The 19,078-nt window shown below is 43.9% G+C and overlaps 1 protein-coding gene across 1 annotated transcript; it reads right to left on the bottom strand.

Annotated features, from left to right (window-relative positions):
* Positions 1–9,290: 9,290 nt before the first annotated feature.
* rpl34 (ribosomal protein L34) lies at positions 9,291–17,174 on the bottom strand. The gene is made up of 5 exons (XM_048521755.2): positions 17,117–17,174; positions 14,811–14,884; positions 13,721–13,820; positions 10,960–11,063; positions 9,291–9,424 (listed from the first exon to the last, which is right to left on the bottom strand). Exons 2-5 carry the CDS (start codon positions 14,873–14,875, stop codon positions 9,340–9,342), a joined length of 354 nt encoding a protein of 117 aa, XP_048377712.1. The 5' UTR covers positions 14,876–14,884; positions 17,117–17,174; the 3' UTR covers positions 9,291–9,339.
* Between the last annotated feature and the right edge of the window lie 1,904 nt (positions 17,175–19,078).

Here is a 19,078-nt window from a genome sequence, read left to right as displayed (position 1 = left end):
TGATGACACCATAATTGGTGGTTTAGTGGACAATGAAGAAGATTATTTTAAGATGACAAAGAGACCTTGATCACTTCAGTCAGGGGGCTGAGGAATGTCTGATGGTGCTTAATTTGGATAAAAGCAAGGTCTTGTGTCTTGAAATACAAGCAAAGGCAGGATTTGTACACTTATTGATAGGGCCGGAGTCATGTTGTAGAACATACTGATGAACCTCCTCTGTGCCCTCTCCAGTCCAGTCTCATCCTTTTTGGGTATACGTTTTACATCCGTGTTTTATAAAGTTGGAACAAGACATTTGTTGCACCTACATTCTATGCCCTGGCAAATGATGGCAAGGATCCTGTGTGCCGCCTTGGCTACTTTATATCCCTGTGCTGGCACAACCAGGCATGCACTTGTACACAAAAGTGCCTTCCTTTTTAGGAACTTACTATTCATTGTGTATGACCTTCCTTTATTTGACCTCCCAAAATGTATCACCTCTCATTTATTGGCATTAAATGTCATTGGCTATTTCTCTGCCTAATTTACCAGCTGATCAATAGCAACAACACTAATTTGTTATCTGCAAACTTACTAATTATACCTTCTACATTCAAATGTAAGTTGTTACTAGAATGTACAAATGCAAGGGTCTGAGCACCAGCCCTTCAGTGCAAGATAATAAAGTGTGAGGCTGGATGAACACAGCAGGCTAAGCAGCATCTCAGGAGCACAAAAGCTGACGTTTCAAGCCCAGACCCTTCAGCGGAGAGGGTTCTGAAATAAATAGGGAGAGAGGGGGAGGTGGACTGAAGATGGAGAGAAAAGAAGATAGGTGGAAAAGAGAGTATAGGTAGGGAGAGTATAGGTCAGTCCAGGGAAGACGGACAGGTCAAGGAGGTGGGATGAGGTTAGTAGGTAGGAAGTGGAGGTGTGGCTTGAGGTAGGAGGAGGGGATAGGTGAGAGGAAGAACAGGTTGGGGGGTGCGGGGTTGAACTGGGCGGGTTTTGGGATGCAGTGGGGGAAGGGGAGATTTTGAAGCTTGTGAAGTCCACATTGATACCATTGGGCTGCAGGGTTCCCAAGCGGAATATGAGTTGCTGTTCCTGCAACCTTCGGGTGGCATCATTGTGGCACTGCAGGAGGTCCATGATGGACATGTCATCTAAAGAATGGGAGGGGGAGTTAAAATGGTTTGTGACTGGGAGGTGCAGTTGTTCATTGCGAACCGAGCAGAGGCGTTCTGCAAAGCGGTCGCCAAGTCTCTGCTTGGTTTCCCCAATGTAGAGGAAGCCACACCGGGTACAGTGGACACAGTATACCACATTGGCAGATGTGCAGGTGAACATCTGCTTAATATGGAAAGTCATCTTGGGCCTGGGATGGGCATGAGGGAGAAAGTGTGGGGGCAAGTGTAGCACTTCCTGCGGTTGGAGGGGAAGGTGCCAGGTGTGGTGGGGTTGGAGGGGAGTGTGGAGCGGACAAGAGAGTCACGGAGAGAGTGGTCTCTCCGGAAGGCAGACAAGGGCGGGGATGGAAAAATGTCTTGTAGTGGGGTCGGATTGTAGATGGCGGAAGTGTTGGACGATGATGCGTTGTATCCGGAGTTTGGTGGGGTGGTATGTGAGGATGAGGGGGATCCTCTTAGGGCGGTTGTTGCAGGGTCGGCGTGTGAGGGATGTGTTGTGGGGAATGTGGGAGACGCGGTCAAGGGTGTTCTCGACCACTGCCAGGGGGGAGTTGTGGTCCTTGAAGAACGTGGACACCTGGGATGTGCGGGAGTGGAATGCCTCATCCTGGCAGCAGATGCGGCAGAGACAAAGGAATTGGGAATAGGGGATTGAATTTTTGTGGGAGGAGGTGTATTCTAGGTAGCTATGGGAGTCGGTGGGCTTGAAATGGACATCAGTTTCTAGCTGGTTACCTGAGATGGAGACAGAGGTCCAGGAAGGTGAGGGATGTGCTGGAGATGGCCCAGGTGAACTTGAGGTTGGCGTGGAAGGTGTTGGTGAAGTGGATGAACTGTTCGAGCTCCTGTTGGGAGCAAGAGGCGGTGCCGATACAGTCATCAATGTAACGGAGGAAGAGGTGGGGTTTGGGGCCTGTGTAGGTGCGGAAGAGGGACTGTTCCATGTAACCTACAAAGAGGCTGGCATAGCTAGGTCCCATGCGGGTACCCGTTGCCACCCCCTTTTGTCTGTAGGAAGTGGGAGGAAGTGAAAGAGAAATTGGTGAGGACGAGTTCGGTGAGGCGGATGAGGGTGTCAGTGGAGGGTGACTGGTTGGGCCTGTAGGACATGAAGAAGCCGAGGGCCTTGAGGCCATCTGCATGAGGAATACAGGTGTCTCGGGACTGGACATCCATGGTGAAAATGAGGTGTTGGGGGCCAGGGAATTGGAAGTTGTGGAGGGTGTGGGTGGTGTCACAGACGTAGGTGGGGAGTTCCTGGATCAAGGGGGAGAAAATGGAGTCCAGATAGGTGGAGATGAGTTCGGTGGGGCAGGAACAGGCTGAGACAATAGGTCAACCAGGGCAGGCAGGTTTGTGGATTTTGGGAAGGACGTAGAAATGGGCCATGCGGGGTTGGGGATCAATAAGGTTGGAGGCTGTGGGTGGGAGGTCCCGTGAGGTCATGGATGGTATTGGAGATGATGGTTTGGTGCTCAGGGGTGGGGTCATGATCAAGGGGACAGTAGGAGGAGGTGTCGGAGAGTTGGCGTTTGGCCTCGGTGATGTAGAGGTCAGTGCGCCATACTACTAATGCGCCTCCCTTGTCTGCAGGTTTGATGGTGAGGTTGGGGTTGGAGCAGAGGGCTGCCCGTTCTGCGGGGGAGAGGTTGGAGTGGGTGAGAGGGATGGAGAAGTTGAGGCGGTTGATGTCTTGCTAACAGTTGGAAATGAACAGGTCGGGGCATGGTAGGAGGCCCGTGGGTGGTGTCCATGAAGAGGACTTGTGTTGGAGGCGGGTGAAGGGGTCAGTGGAGGGAAGGTTGGGCTCCGGTTAAAGAAGTAAGTGTGGAGGTGAAGGCGGCGGAAAAACTGCTCAATGTCGCTTAGTACGATATTGCTCTCAGGCTTCCAATTACAAAAACAACCCTCCACCATTATCCTTGACTTAGATTCCATGGGCTGTTACCTTTTGCACCAGCTTTCCACATGGGACCTTGTCAAAGGCCTTACAGAAGTCTGTGTAAACCCCATCAACTCAACTATCGTCATAATATATTTAGTTAGTTTTTTTTTAAGAAAGCTCAATTAGACAGGATCTTTGCCTCTAACAACTCCATACTGACTATCCCTGATCAATCTTTGCCTTTCTAAGTATTGATTAATTCTACCCTTCAGAATTTTTTTTATAATTTTCCTACCACAGACATCAAACTAACTGGTCTGGAATAACCTGGCCTATCCCTGCTGTCCTGCTTGAATGAAGGTGCTGCATCAGCTATCCTCCACTGATCTGGTACTTCACCTGTGGCCAGCAAGATATTTAATATCTCCTTCCATAGATGCATAGGATGCACCTTATTAGGCCCAGGGTTTATGTACCTGCATGCCCAAAACGTTTACGACTTCCTCCACATTAATCTTAATGTTCCAGAACCTCATCATCCTAACTGAAATCCTCAGCTACAATTTCTTTCTCCTTTGTGAATAGCGATGAAAAGCATTAATTTATGACCTCACCCACATGCATTGGCTTCACACTCACAGGTTACCCTTTGGTCTCTAAGATAGAACATAGAACAGTACAGGCCCACGATGTTGTGCTGTACGTTTACCTTAAGCCTAAGATCTATCTAACCCCAATCCCTACCTTATACTATCGTTCCTATGTAATAACCACTTAAATGCCCCTAATGAGGCCAACTCCACTACCTTCTCCAGCAATGCATTCCATGCCCTTACCACTCTGAGTAAAGGACCTACTTCTGACGTTTTCCCCCTATATCTACCTCCACTCGCTTTAAAACTATGCCCCCTCACAATAGCTACCTCCACCCTAGAAAAAGTCTCTGGCTATCCCTCTGATCGTTTTGTACACTTCTATCAAGTCACCCCTCATCCTTCTTCATTCTAAAGTGAAAACCCTAGCGCGCTCTCAACCTTTCCTCTTGAGACCTTCCCTCCATTCCAGGCAACTTCCTGGTAAATCTCTTCTGCACCTTTTCCAATGCTTCCACTTTTTTCCTGTAATGAGGCGACCAGGAATGGACGTCATACTCCAGATGTGGCCGAACCAGGGTTTTGTATGTTTGGAGCATATCTTCACAGCTCTTGAATTCACTCAATCCCTCTATTATTAATAAGCAGCAGCTTTCAGGGAATTGTGGACATGAACCCTGAGATCCCTCTGCTCCTCCGCACTGCCAAGAATCTTTCCGTTAACCCAGTATTCTGCTCTCACATTTGTCCTTCCAAAATGAATCACTTCGTACTTTTCGGGGTTAAACTCCATCTGCCACTTCTCAGCCCAGCGCTGCATCCTATCAATGTCCCTTTGTAACCTAGAACAGCCCTCCACACTAGACACAACTCGACCCACCATTGTATCATTCATGAACTTACTAATCCACCCTTCCACTCCTACATCCAAATCATTTACAAAAATCTCAAATAGAAGAGGACCCAGAACAGATCCTTGTGGTACACCACTCGTAACTGAGCACCATGTTGAATATTTTCCATCCACTATCACCGCTTGTCTTCTAAGGGTCAGCCAATTCTGAATCCAATCTGCCACATTTTCCCCCTATCCAATGCCTCCTTACCTTCTGCATGAATCTACCATGGGGATCCTTATCAAACACCTTACTTAGATCTATGCATACCACATCCACTGCTTCACCTTCATCCACATTTGGTCACCCCTTCAAAGAATTCAAAAAGGTTTGCAAGTCATGATCTACCCCTCACAAATCTATGCTATCATAAACCAAACTGTGCCTTTCCAAGTGATCATAAATCCTACCTCTCAGAGCCCTTTCCAGTAATTTGCCCACCAATGAAGTACGACTAACTGGCCTGTAATTCACAGTTACCCCATTCCCTTCTTTGAACAAGAGAATGACGTTTGCCACTTCGGCACTATACCCGTGAACAGTGAGGATGAAAAGATCGTTGCCAAAGGCCCTGCGATCTCTACCCTCCCTTCCCATAGAATCCTTGGATAAATCCCATCAGGCATCTCCCCTGTTTTAATGCATTGCTCCTGCCACATGCTTCCTTTATCTTGAACATACTCTTGATATCCCTGGACGTGCTGGCCCCGAATTCTCACTAAACTACTTCTAAATGATTCCCACTCTACAAATATCAATTTACTTTCAAGTCACTGTTCCCAGACTTGAGTTTGCCAGATCCTAATGAAATTAAAATTGACCTTCCCTCAAGTTTGACACGTAATTTTATGCACCATCCTTATCCCTTTTCATAATGACTTTCAAACTTAAGAGTCATGGTTACTATCCCTAAAATACTCACCCGACTGAAACAAACCACTTCACTGACTTCGTTCCCTAGGATTAGGTCTAGTGCTGCTCTGGTAAGACTTTCCACGTACTGGCACAAAAGCTCTGCTGGACACACTTTAAATTCCATCTTGTCTGATCCTTTCACACGAAGCCAGTGTTAGCAAAGTTGAAATCCCTTACAATTATAACCATTTTCTGTCACAACTTTCTGCAAGTTACACATATCTGCTCTTCTATTTCCCTCTTGCTGTAGGAGGCCTTTGTATAATCCCAGCAATGTGATTGCTCATTTATTTCTAAGGTCTACCCAGATGACCTCATTTGAAGACCCTTCTATGACATTCTCCCTCATTATTGCAGTGATGGTCTTCTTTTATCGATAATGCATTGCCCCCACCTTTCTTAGATCCCTCTAATCCCACCTGAAATATCTGAGCTCTAGAATGTTGAGCTGCTAATCCTGCCCTTCCTTCAAACCATGTCTCAGCAATTGCAACAATATCATTTTCTCAAGTGCTGATCAATGCTCTAGCTGCTTTATCAGTCAGGCTCCTTGTAGTACATTAAAGGTTGGCTTTCCAAACCTCCCATGTGTTTTATCCTACCCACGTCTTGTTCACCCACTGCTTCCTGGCATTTTTCTACATCACTCCCAGCTTTATATCTTCTGTTTCAAATCAGTTGAAAACCTCCCCAAGAGGTCAAGCAAACCTCCCAGCAAAGATATTGGAACCCATTCTGGTTCAGATGGAACTCATCCGGCTTGTTACAGGTCCCACCTGCCCCAGAAGATAGTTCCCATGATCCAAAAATCTAAAGCCTTCCTTCCTACACCGTCACTTTAATCATACATTCATCTGATATATCTTCCTACTCAGTAGGACATGGCACAAGAAGTAATCTGAGATCACAACCTTAGTATTTACTGTTTAATCCACGATTTTAAGTCTTCAACTCCCACAGGAGGACTATACTTCTCTTTATCCATATTGCTGGCACCAATATGTACTGTGACTGCTGGCCATTCACCCTCCCACTTCAGAATGCCAGTAGTCACTCTCAGATATCCCTGATCCTGGCAACGGGTAGACAGCATCCCTTTTGAGGGTCATGTTTGCTGCCACAGAACCACCTAACTGCAAGTTTCCTCTTACAATCAGTCCTCTGTCACTGAAGCTTTCCCAGTCTTTTTCTTCCCCTGCTGTGCAACAGAGCCAATCTTGGTGCCACAAATGTGACAGCTGCTGCTTTCTCTGAGGCATTCCCTGTTAAAATGGCATACTGTGGAGAGGGGGATGACCACAAGGGACTCCATCTAAGCTCCATACAGCTAATCAGGAGCTGCAGCTAAACACACACTCCACATACATGGTGACAATGGATACTTCCATGGGGCTGAGCTCTCTTGCCATTGAAAACTTTTTATCAGCTACAATAAACTAACAACTAATTACTCAAATCAGGCCCTGCTCCTCAGACTCTTATCCGGAAGATCTGCTACCACAAGTCTGCTTTGAATTCAATTCCTTTTGACATTGTTCTATTTGATCAGGGCCATCTACACTCTCCTGTAATTTAAGGTTTTCCTTCTTGCTTTTTACCATACCATCAAATTACTCATAAAACCTACATTTGTTTCAGTGTAATTACACCACAAGCAGCAAAGGACCCTGTTGCATTCCATTGGACACCAGCTTCCAATCACAAAATGAAGCTTCAGCTATCGCCATCTGCCACAGTCAATTTTGGTCCAATTTGCTCAGGATCCCATGCACTCTCACCTGGTCTGTTATGTGACACCTGGTCTGTTATGTGACACCTTGTCAAAAGCCTTACTGAAGTCCACGTAGGCTATATCAATTGTGTTACCCTTCAAGTTCCTCGAAAATTTCAAACTGGTCAGACGGGATCTCCTGGTAATAGTCAAACTGATCATTTCCAATTAATACATGCCTCCCCAAGATTAGTTTGTCCTCCAATTTTTTCCCCCCAAGAAGTTCCCTACCACTGATGTTAAGAATCATTTTGCTTCCTGGTTTATTTCTCTCACCCTTGTTGAATCATACATCAGCTAACCTTCAGTCCTCTGGCACCTCTCTTGTGGACTGATGATGATCCGAAAATCCATGCTGTGGCTCCTGCAATCTCCTCCCTTGCCTCCCATAGCACTTTGGAATACATCTCACCTGGGCCTCAGAATTTTAACTGATCTTAAGAACATAAACTTGCTGCTGCCTCATTCTCAATTGAGTAATTAGTTGTCCACTTCATCCTTCTCTGGTGAATATGAATGCAAAGTACTCATTTTAAAAATTCACCTACATCTGGCCAGAAATGTCCCTAATCTTTCCCTGGTTATCCTCTTGCTTTAGCATACTTACACAATGCCCTTTGATTTTCTTTTATTTTACCCACCAGTTTTTCCGTGACCCCTTCTTCACTTTTCTGATATCTGTTTTCAATATCATTCAATTACCAATTCAAAGATACAATGAAAGATTCCAGACCAAAGTTACACTGGGGCAGCCTGGAAGATATTTGATTAAACCTACGAACAATAACCAGTTCTCACCCAGGCCCAGAGTTATAACTATTCATCAGGATACTAGTGATTTGATCGTGGTGGTGGATCCCAAACAATTATTCCTTCAACAAGCAATCCATCTGCTCCATCCCTCAAAAGTCATCTCAGAACAGTTTACACTTTTTACACTTGCTGTGACATGGAATACTTGAAGGGAATCATGGGAAGCGAGGCAGTATTTGGGGGTGAAATGAGATGAGGTTTCTGTGCAGCATGAATACCAGCAACTGTTCAGTTGAATGGATGGTTTGTGCTGTAAAATATTTTTACTTTCCATGTAACACAGCATCCAACTTGACTCAACACCTCATCCACTTTCAGAAAGATATGGAGAAGAATGAGCCAGATACAGAAGCAAAAACAAAGTTGCTGGAAAAGCTCAGCAGGTCTGGCAGCATCTGTGGAGGGAGAAAACAGAGTTAACGTTTGGGGCCCGGTGACCCTTCCTCAGAACTGATGGTGGCTGGGAAAATGTCAGTTTATATGACGTATAAAACTGTTTTCTCCCCCACAGATGCTGCCAGACCTGCTGAGCTTTTCCAGCAACTTTGTTTTTGTTCCTGAGTTACAGCATCCACAGCTCTTATTCAGATACAGCAGCAGTTGAGATGTTTCTCAACTATCAAGGCAGGCTTCCCCATTAAAGGAAACCTTAAGTAATCCTACCTCTTACATTATTGCTGACTCTTAAGTTGCCAGCTACATCAGGAAATGTCACTACTAAAGGTATCAATTTCTTGCAACATATTCAGCGTGTCCATTTTAGAAAGATCATTGTTAATTGATTCGCATGACTGACTTCAGGCAATGTCAAACCTTCAATCAGTAAGGTAAAAACTACAGGAGGCAGTGAGAAAGTGGAGGCTACTGTCAAATGTTTGGACCACCATCACAATGTGGTGATGCAAAAGCCAACCATCAGTAAGCTGAAATAAATCTTCAGTCTCTGCTGTTATGCAAGGCAAAGGTCCAACATCATCTGAAAGGAACTAGGGTCGACCAAACAATCCAGTTACTAACATTTAATGCACGTTTTAGGTGCAGCTGAAGTTTGCAGAAACCTATATTCGGTTAACCGTTAAGCAAGTTGTTTACTAATCAACAGGCAGCTTGTGCTGCCAAGCTCAACACTATAGGCAACATGGATAATTTTAATCATACCAAAGTGTCAGAAATTTGACAAACATTTTTTCACACCAGGATTGTGACCTCATTGTGGGGGAAAAGAAATATTTTGAAACAAGGCAAGTTCCAATTAGGCTTTTACTTTCATGTTTATACAAAACTAGATGGTTCACTTCGATTTCTGGCTTTGTGCTTGGGCTTTCAGCACCTTCACTACGATCTTCTGTTCCTCAATAAGGAATGCACGCTTAATTCTGAAAATAAAAGAAAAAGCATGTAAGGCCAGTCGAGTAACCAGCACAGCTCAACAGAAGGGTGTCAATACAGTAAAACCCACAATTAGGCATATCTCCCACATACTCACAAGTGATCTGCAATGCAGAACTACTGATTTACATCAAGAAATGAAAACTGCTTGGGTGCTGAAATACCCAGGCTACAGCTCACAACATGAAAAACATACATGGAGGCTGCAGCGTCAATACAGCATAGAGCTGGAACATAGCAGGTCAGGCATCAGGGGAGCAGGAAAGTCAACATTTCAGGTTCACACCCTCCTATAAACCTGCCCGACCTGCTGTGTTCCTCCAGCACTACATTGTATTGACTCTGACTCCAGCACCTGCAGTTCTTGCTATCATAGAGGCTGCATGCTGGCCTTCTACATGCCAGAGTTTTGGGTACAGCTCAAAGGTAGCATGCACAATAATCCATATTCTGACATGAAAAAGACACTCCCTGCCCCCCAAAAACAAGAGTAGACCAATCAGGTCCTCAAGTCTGCTCCACCATTCAGTAAAATGACAGCTGATGCAATTGTGACTTAACTCCACATTCCTGTCTGCCCCAACCTCACTTACAGATCAAACAGCTATCTAATTCAGCCTTGAATACTTCCAATTAGCCAGCCTCCACTGCTCCCCAGGGAAGAAATTTTGAAAGATTAACAAATCACAAGAGAAATTCCTCTTCATTTCAGTCTTCAGTGGGAGACCAGTACTTTTAAGGGCCCTCTAGTTCTAGATTTCCCTATCAGGGAGGACATGCCCTCAGCAACCAGCCTGTTGAACCCACTTCAGAGTGGGTTGAACATTTCCCACTTTTCTAAATTCCTGAGTATCGACCCAAACAGTGAAGTCTTTTCTCATGAAACAAACTTTTCACCTCTGGAATCAACCTAAGTAACTATCTCTTAATTGCATCCAATGCAAGTACGTTTTCCTAAAAAGAGAACAAAACCGTACATAGTATTTTACGTGCAGTCTCACCAGTGGCTGGTACAGTTGTATCAAGACTTCCGGTTATTTATTCCATTCGCCTTGCAATAATTATTAATTACATGTTCTACCTCTGCACTAAAACTGTGACAACATTTCTAATGGTGTGGCCTCTTACCGGTGTAAAGTTAGACAGGCTTCCTAAACTCTCATAAATCATCTGCCGAAAGAGCACTCCATGAGCTGTGTTAACATGCTAACTACAGAATGTGTTGTTAAATTATGTGACAGCAGCTCTTTCAATGTCTCTCAAAAAAAACCCTCACAATTTACCAGCGTCATTGGTGATAGCAACTCTCATGTCAGCAGAAAACTAATTCAAAGCAATTTTCCTTTACCAGAACCTACAGAAAGTTGCTTGAAGGTCCACACAGAAACTATTCTACCACTAGCAGAATGAACACATGAGGACACCAGATACTCTGTAGCAAATGCTTCTTTTTGCAGTCAGAAGAAATGTTTAATAAATTGATCAAATAGAAATATTCACAACGTGCCATTTTGAAGATTACCTGTCACGTACACACTTGGCACACATGGAGCCACCATAAGCTCGACTGACGTGCTTCTTGGTCTTTGACAATCTCATTAGGACTTTGGGTCGAACAGCCCGAATCTACACAAATTCAAGAGGAATCTATCAGTGTCTGTTTTGGTCAATATGTCAAACACAAAACGACAATACTCAACACCAAATATAAACATACTTCTCCACTTGATCAACTTAAAGAAACAGTTAAAGATCAACCTGACCAGTGCAGGATGCTTTAAGATTGTTGGCCAAAGCTCAAAGTAAGTTCTTCCACTTAGTATACTTCAAACACATGATCCAGAGGGCCAATGCAGTGCTTTTCATTTCAGTTCAAAGTCGTCAAGCTGAGTGCGTGCTGTAGCTGCAAGAATCCCACCTGAGAAGTGCTTGATTAGCCTTGATCCAGTGCATAGGTAGGACAAATCTCACATCAACTAGTGCACTTAATTGGAAACTTCACTGGTTGACAAGTATAAGAAACGTGGTTCAACTCGTACAGTCTGGGCTCCTCTAACGTTAGGAGAGAACGAAGAAAGATTCACTTCTAGCTCAGCTATACATGACCTGGAGTAAGTGACATCAGAAAGACGGTGCTCCTGAAGTGGGAGATTATCCACTGCATAACAACCTCACTCAGTCTAAGTTCAAAAACTAAATGAATCTGAAAGCAAAAGCTCAATGCTGTAACTTTCCTCTTGAGGTACAAGTTACTGACAAGGCAGCAATAGCCATCCACTCTGAATGACTACTGGGTATCAATTTAGAACTGGAGACCTGTTGCCAGGTTGGGGAGACCTTCTGGGATTTCTTTCCAAAGGGTGTTGGTGAAACAGCTGGGTTTTCATAACTTCAGCACCTTTATAATAATATGCCTTGGTCAAAAAGTGGAATTGTGTCAGCAATTTAAATTTCATAACACAAAACTATGATCCAGTGATATCACAACAACACTGAATCAAGGCACAGAATCTAATAGAAATAGTGCCCCTCTCAGAAAAGAGATTTCAACCACTGATTTTCCAGATATTAAAATAATACGTCAGGAGTTTTCCTGTATTCATCTAATGTTAATTTATTTTATTTTGCTTATTTTGGCATGTTTTATAGCCAGTGTCAAATAAACAAGGTTTAGTTATGAAGATCCTTTCACTCTGTTATTTTCTTCCAGACTGAAAATGAGTTTCTTTACACAGTTCAAGATTTGGATTTCTAGTCAGACTCTAGTGAGTCTCAGCTACTGTAGGAACACGCTTTTGAGTGAGTTTTTAAATCCAGAGCCACGGACAGTGGTGGAGGAGAACATAGAACATTACAGCACAGTACAGGCCCTTCGGCCCTCGATGTTGTGCCGACCTGTCATTCCGATCTCAAGCCCATCTAACCTACACTATTCCATGTACGTCCATATGCTTGTCCAATGTTCTTTCCAATGTGTCAGTGTCCATGTGCTGCTACCTCCTGAAATGATTTGTAGTTCACCATCAACAAACCTACAGTAGCTATCAGGTGCTGCAGTGGGACCTGAACACAGAGCTTCTGGCTCAGAGGCAGGAGCTGTAGTCACTGTGCCATGGAACCTCCTGTCAGGCTTTTGGACATTACTTAAAGCTAATAAAGGCTTACCAGGAAGGAATGATCTAAAGACTGACAAAGTTCTAACATGGATCTTCAATGAGTCAACTGCCTGTACAAATGTTCATACTATCGAAATTTCAAATTTAAATATTCATATTACCTGTAAAAGCTACACTTCAAAGTGCTATCCAAATCTAAATATGCATCAATAAATTCAGATCACCAATTTAATTCACAGCCTGAAATACAACAGAAAAATGCAGGCTAGTCAGGTAATGATGAAACAATCATAATGCGTCCCAAAAAGAAAATGTAACAAGTTGCCAGCAAAGCACTATCGCAAAAAGCATTAAGCCAGCTCTCTCACTTATTCAACCCTGAAAAAATGACAATGTTGGAGCCTGACATTTAGTTCACTCAAATACCAAACCAGGACCTCGACTATGTGATGTCAATTCCTGTATACAGAGGAATTCTTTGCCTCAATTGAAATTTTAAACTTCATTCTTCTCAGCATGGCACTGATCTTACTTTGCCAGCCCACCATGGCAGGGCCAAATGCTAAAGTATTCAGGACTTGAAACAGCTAAATCTGCAGCACAGAGGAAACCAGTGCTTTCTCAATGCACTGGCCCACAGACGTTTCATTGTAGATGGAGACTATTCCTCCTTTTTGCCTGGACCAGTTCTTTGCCACAACAATCCAAAACACACTCTGCTCACCAGGCATTTATACATCTTTCTTTCCTTGGCTACTTATCTGTGGCACTGGCCTCTACCTCAATCAGGCACTGAAACATGTCTAGGTCAAAAATGTATTCCTTAACCTTCATCCCGAGTGACAATTTTAAACTGATGGCCCTTATCAAACACTCCCAAAATCAGTGATAAACATATGGCTTTCCCTATATCAAAACTATGCATTCTTTGAACAACAAGAAACATAAGTTTCTTCTTGCTGTGCCAGTGGAAATTATTAGGGCACTTCTATACCCCGTCAGATCACTAAACTGTGATTCCACCGCATTTCAAAAGAGAAGCCAGAACAAATATACACAAAGGCCAGACTGTAGCTGCAGAGTAGGCACCTCACAATGCCTGAATGCTCAACAAGATTTCACACACACACCACCACCACTCCCCTCCAAGGTAAAGTGACTACTTACACCGCGGAGTCTTCCAGGACAGATGCCACATGCAGACTTTGGTGCTTTGCCGACCTTCTTGGTGTACAGGAATACAATGCGGTTCCCAGGTGTGCGAGACCTTCACAATTATGAAAAAGGTCAAATGTTTTCTCCCCTCAGAAAATTATACATCAAGACCAGCTCTATTGGGTACAACACATCAAATGCCAGTAGGGTTAAACTGGAAGAGCATATATTCCCTTGAACATACAACAGTATGGGGTAATCAAATGGAGGTGATTAAGCTGATTGAAGTTGATGGCGCCCCTGTCTCTCCCTGTCTTAGAAATTTTATTTCCTCTGCTGAAAGATTCCAGAACAAAATGCAGAGCCTCCAATTTTGAAGTAGACGATTCAAGATGCACTTTACAGTAAATGCAACGGTAATCTGGAACTCTCTCTCAAGATAATCAACTAAAAAATTTCAAAATGCGACTGATGGATTTTAGTGAGGGAAGGCCATTAAGAGTTACAGAACAATAGCAGGCAGACAGAGTTCAAGATACAATTCAGCCATGGACTCAGTGCATTGGTTGTGAAACTTGAAAGGGCTCAGAAAAGATTTACAAGGATGTTGCCAGGGTTGGAGGGTTTGAGCTATAGGGAGAGGCTGAACAGACTGAGGCTATACTTCCTGGAGCATCAAAGGCTGAGGGATGACTCTATAATTTATAAAATCATGTGGCATGAAAAGAGTGAATAACCAAGGCCTTTTCCCCAGGATAGGGGAGTCCAAAACTAGAGGGCAGAGGCTTAAGGTGAGAGGGGACAGATTTAAAAGGGACCTGGGGGTAACCTTTTGACACAGTGTGTATGGAATGAGCTGTTGGAGGAAGTGGTAGAGGTCAGTACAACTACAATATTTAAAAGGCATCTGGACGGGCATATGAACAGAACGGGCATACGGGCAGATATAAACCAAATGCGGGCAAATGGGGCTGGATTAATTTAAGACATCTGGTTGGCATGGACGAATTGGTCGAAAGGGTCTGCTTCCATCCTGTACATCTCAATAACTTTGGCTTGAGACATTGAATGGCCTTCATCTGCTTCAACATTCGGTACTTACAATCTTTTCTTGTTGGAGGCTGTGTTGTAGGACAACCTACGGCGGTATGTCAGGCGTTGAACCATCTTTTAGACCTAAAAAATAAAGTGGAAACTCAAAATTATCATTTCAATAGATAAAGCTTCACAGATGAGGTGCTGCGTCATCAAATACAACTCACCATTCAACTCTGTGGCAATAAGGCAACTAATTGGCCTGGGTTTTATAAAAGTAGCTGGTTTAAAAACCCAAGAGGTAAAAATTGGTAAGTATCAGAGTTAGTGCCTTGGTAACCCAGCAATGGGTTACCTCTCGCTAATATTCCCAGCATTGCAGCAATGTCAAAAATGCAATGGTACTTCTTTGTTCAAAAAGTAATGCCATTGGAGACAACGCAGGGAGCAGTCAAGAAACAGATTCTCAGTGACAGGTCTGGGGCAACTAGGACATCTTTCCTTAAAAGCTCCTCTCAATGCTGAGATCTTATTATGATATACAAAAGCAGCCCTTGAAAAAGATCTGGACAAATGCTTGGGAGAAGTATTCCTGCAGGGACACATGCAAGAACAGGCAACTAGAAGTAAATGAACCACAGTTCCAAAAAATGGTCACCGACAGGAAGGGCAAAAGGCCTCCTTTTCTGTTAACATCTGATCATTGCAAGATGTTAATGGCATGGGAAAGATAAATTCAAAGTACCATAAGTGCTTTAAGTTGCAACAGTAGGAGAGACTAGATGAAATTAGTAAAAGGTTAGAAAGGTAGAAAGGGAAAGTGTTCAGCAGCACAAAGTGAATTCCTGGAATGGACACCCAACTTTAGCACTGCAAGTTAAAGCTTCAGAATCAGATACTACAGTGGAGAACCTCAGGTTATTTTCTGGTTGGATAAATCAACTTCGGACAAACAACCTCCCCAAAGTGTTGAGCTCATCCATCTTTCCATTTCCCAACTTCACAGAAACGTCAAGTATCACCACAATGTGCCACTCATGCCCTCTGTTTATTTACTCTACACATTCCAAAACAGGCAAACCACAAAATAATCCTAAATTTTGACAGGTCCACTAGTATCCAATGCTTAGTAACAACGAAGCAGAAGCTGTATTCCAAAATCTCAAGTTCATTTAGTAAACTATCGCAGCACATGACAAAGATTGTTTCAAGCAAAATTTGCTGTTGTGCCACATATGGAGATATCACAGCAGATGATTCAAACCTTGGAAGTGGAGGTAGCTTATAGAGAGATAAAAAAAGCAGAAAGGTTTAGGGATGAAATTCCAAAGCTTCATCCAGACAGCTCAAGATGTCACTGCCTATTACAGAACGAAGAAAAAACATGGACCTGTAGGAGTCCAGAGCTGCAGAGGGACAGATGCAACTGAGGGCTGTTAAGCTGAAGGTTAGAGACAGGAAGGAGTGAGATCTAGTGCAACGTGAAAACAAGGATTAGAATTTTTCAATCTCCAGCATCTTTCAGCGCAACAGATCCTACAGGCTGGAAAAACAGCTTGAAATCTGTGCGCAGGTCTCTGAAGAGGGGCTCCAGCTTCCGACTTCAGCCACTGACCAAAACGCAGAGATGTTCAGTTCTTTGTAGAAAAATACTGATGGAGTGCTGCACTAAGATGCCAGATATGAACTTGTTTAAAAAAAGAAATCCACAACAGTAATAGACTGCGCATAAAAACGTGGAGTGCTGGAATCGGCGAGGAACTGCCCCGAAGAAGAGCCACATTGGAACAAAACGGTAATTATGCTTTTCCCTGCATGGATGCTGACAGACCTGCTGAGTTTCTCTGAGTTTACACATAAAAAGATTCCTTTCAGCTCTCCGCGATTGAAGAGAAAAATCCTTTGTGGCTATTTCAGAGACGGCCATGGGAGTTCCTCCCGGTAACCTGGTCAATATTTGAAACAAACGTTGCCAGAAACCGATTATCTGCGTTTCTTTCCTTGGGATCTTGCTGTGCAGATGCGACAACTGCTGTTCCCCACTTCAAAATTTTTCAATAACACACCTCGCTGGCTACAAAGCTCTGTGAAATGCCCGAGAATCAGGCCCAAGTCTCGGCTCTGCCGCATCCCACCGTTCTCCCTCTCTTCCCTCGCCGACAGCGGCCTCGGGTACAAGGCCTCGCTCGGAACCGGATCCGGACCCCTTCCCCGACCCGCCCTCCACAAACACTTGATCAATATCCGTCCCGACGAGACCGTCTCTTTCAGCGAAATGGCAACCCGCGGGTGCCCGGCCAATAACACATCCGATGACCGCGGATGCCACCCGATTATCCATCAACCCATCCGCAGCTTCCAACAGCGCCATACCTGCCACAGGCCTCACCGGAAAAGGAAGGAGGAAGTGGATCGAGGGCAAAGTTCACACGATGCCATTAGCGGACGTACGGAATTGCGAGCCGCACCGGAACTGCCATGGGCGCCGCCATGTTCTTGCACGTCTATAGTGTCAGGCTGGGAGATGTTGGGATTTAGTGGAGCTCCAAACCACCAGATCCCATGCAAACGAAGGATAAGATTCGGGGAACTTGGATGACAAGAGAAAATGTGAGCTCAGTCAAAAAGGAAAAGGAAGCATACGTAAGGTTTAGGAATCTGAAGATAAGACAGAAGAATTCAGAGATAGCAGGGAAGAACTTAAACAAGGAATTAAGAGAGCTTAAAGGGGCAATGCAATGTCTTTGACAAACAGAATTAAGAAAAATGCACAGTTTTTTTTTATAAGCAGCAAGAGGGTAGTTAACAAAAGGGTAGGTTCACTAAAGGGTAAAGGAGGGAATTTATGTACGCAGCTGGAGGAAGTGGGTGAGGTCCTTTAGAAATACTTTGCGTTGGTATTCACAAAGGAGTTGGACGTGGTGGATGCTGAGGGGTATATAGGTATCCCAGGACATATCGATATTAAAAAAGGAGGAGGCGTTGGGTTTGTTTGAAAAGCGTTGAGGCAGGCAAGTCTCTGGGCCCTGATCAGACAGAATCATACAGCATGGAAACAGACCCTTCGGTCCAACTCATCTGTGCCAACCAGACATCCCAATTTGGCCTAGTCCCATTTGCCAATATTTGCTCCAAATCCCTCTTCAAACCTTCCTATTTATATACCCATCAGATTCCTTTTAAATGTTGTAATTGTACCCGCCCCCAACACTTCCTCTAGCAGCTTGATGTATATTTTAAATCTTTCCCCTTTCATCATAAGGGCACCATATGCCCTCTAGTTTTGGACATCGCCACCTTAGGAAAAAGACCTTGGCTATTCACTCTATCCATGCCCTTTTTATTAACTTACGTAAGGTCACCCTTCAGTTTTATAATCTCCAGGGAAAAAATGGCCCAATCTAAGCAGCCTCTCCTTATAACTCCAGCCCTGGTAACATCCTTGGAAATCTTTTCTGCACCCTTTCAAGTTTAATGACATTGTTCCTATAAAAGGGAAAACAGAATTGTATGCACTATTCTAAAAGTAGCCTCACCAATGTCCTGTACAGCTGCAACAGGACATCCCAACTCCTATACTCAGTGTTCTGACCAATGATGGCAAGTGTGCCAAACACCTTTACCATCTTGTCTACCTGTGACTGCTCTTTCAAGGAACTATGCATCTGCAGCTTAAGGTCTCTTTATTCGGCAACAATTCCTAAGACCCTATTATTAAACGTATTAATCTTGCCCTGGCTTTACCAAAATGCAACACCTCACGTTTATCTAAATTTAACTTCATCTGCCACTCTTGGCCCATTAGACCACCTGATCAAGGTACTGTTGTACTCTGAGATAATCTTCTTCACTGTCTAGTACACCACATATCTTGGTGTCCTCTGTAAACTTACTAACCATACCTCCTACATTCATATCCAAACCATTTACGTAAATAATGAAAAACAGTGAGCCCAGCACTGATTCTTGTGGCATACTGCTGGTCATAGGGCTCCAGTCTGTAAAACCTTCTACTACAACCCTCTTTCTTACCTTCAAGCAAATCTTGTGTCCTATGGGATAGCTCCTCTAGGATCCCAGTTAAGCTTACTAATCAGTCTGCCATGTGGAGTCTTGTCAAATGTTTTGCTGAAGTCCATATGGACAACATCTACCGCTTTACCTTCATCAATCATCTTTGTGTTCTCTTCAAAAACTTATTCAAGTTAGTGAGATGTGATTTCCATGTCCCAGTCCATGTTTGGAAAGTTAAATTCCCTACCATTGCAACCTTATTTTTCTTGCAGATATCAGAGATCTTCTTACATATTTCCTTCTCAATTTCCTGCTGACTAT

This window comes from Stegostoma tigrinum, chromosome 1 (assembly GCF_030684315.1).
Source record: "Stegostoma tigrinum isolate sSteTig4 chromosome 1, sSteTig4.hap1, whole genome shotgun sequence".
Taxonomy (NCBI): domain Eukaryota; kingdom Metazoa; phylum Chordata; class Chondrichthyes; order Orectolobiformes; family Stegostomatidae; genus Stegostoma; species Stegostoma tigrinum.
This window is presented reverse-complemented; position numbering and strand designations above follow the sequence as displayed.

Coding starts and splice junctions, on each gene's coding strand:
- rpl34 (XM_048521755.2), bottom strand. CDS start 14,875: ATGGTTCAACGCCTGACATACCGCCGTAGGTTGTCCTACAACACAGCC. Junction 13,821..14,810: donor GCCTCCAACAAGAAAAGATT/GTAAGTACCGAA, acceptor ATAATTGTGAAG/GTCTCGCACACCTGGGAACC. Junction 11,064..13,720: donor GTCCTGGAAGACTCCGCGGT/GTAAGTAGTCAC, acceptor GAATTTGTGTAG/ATTCGGGCTGTTCGACCCAA.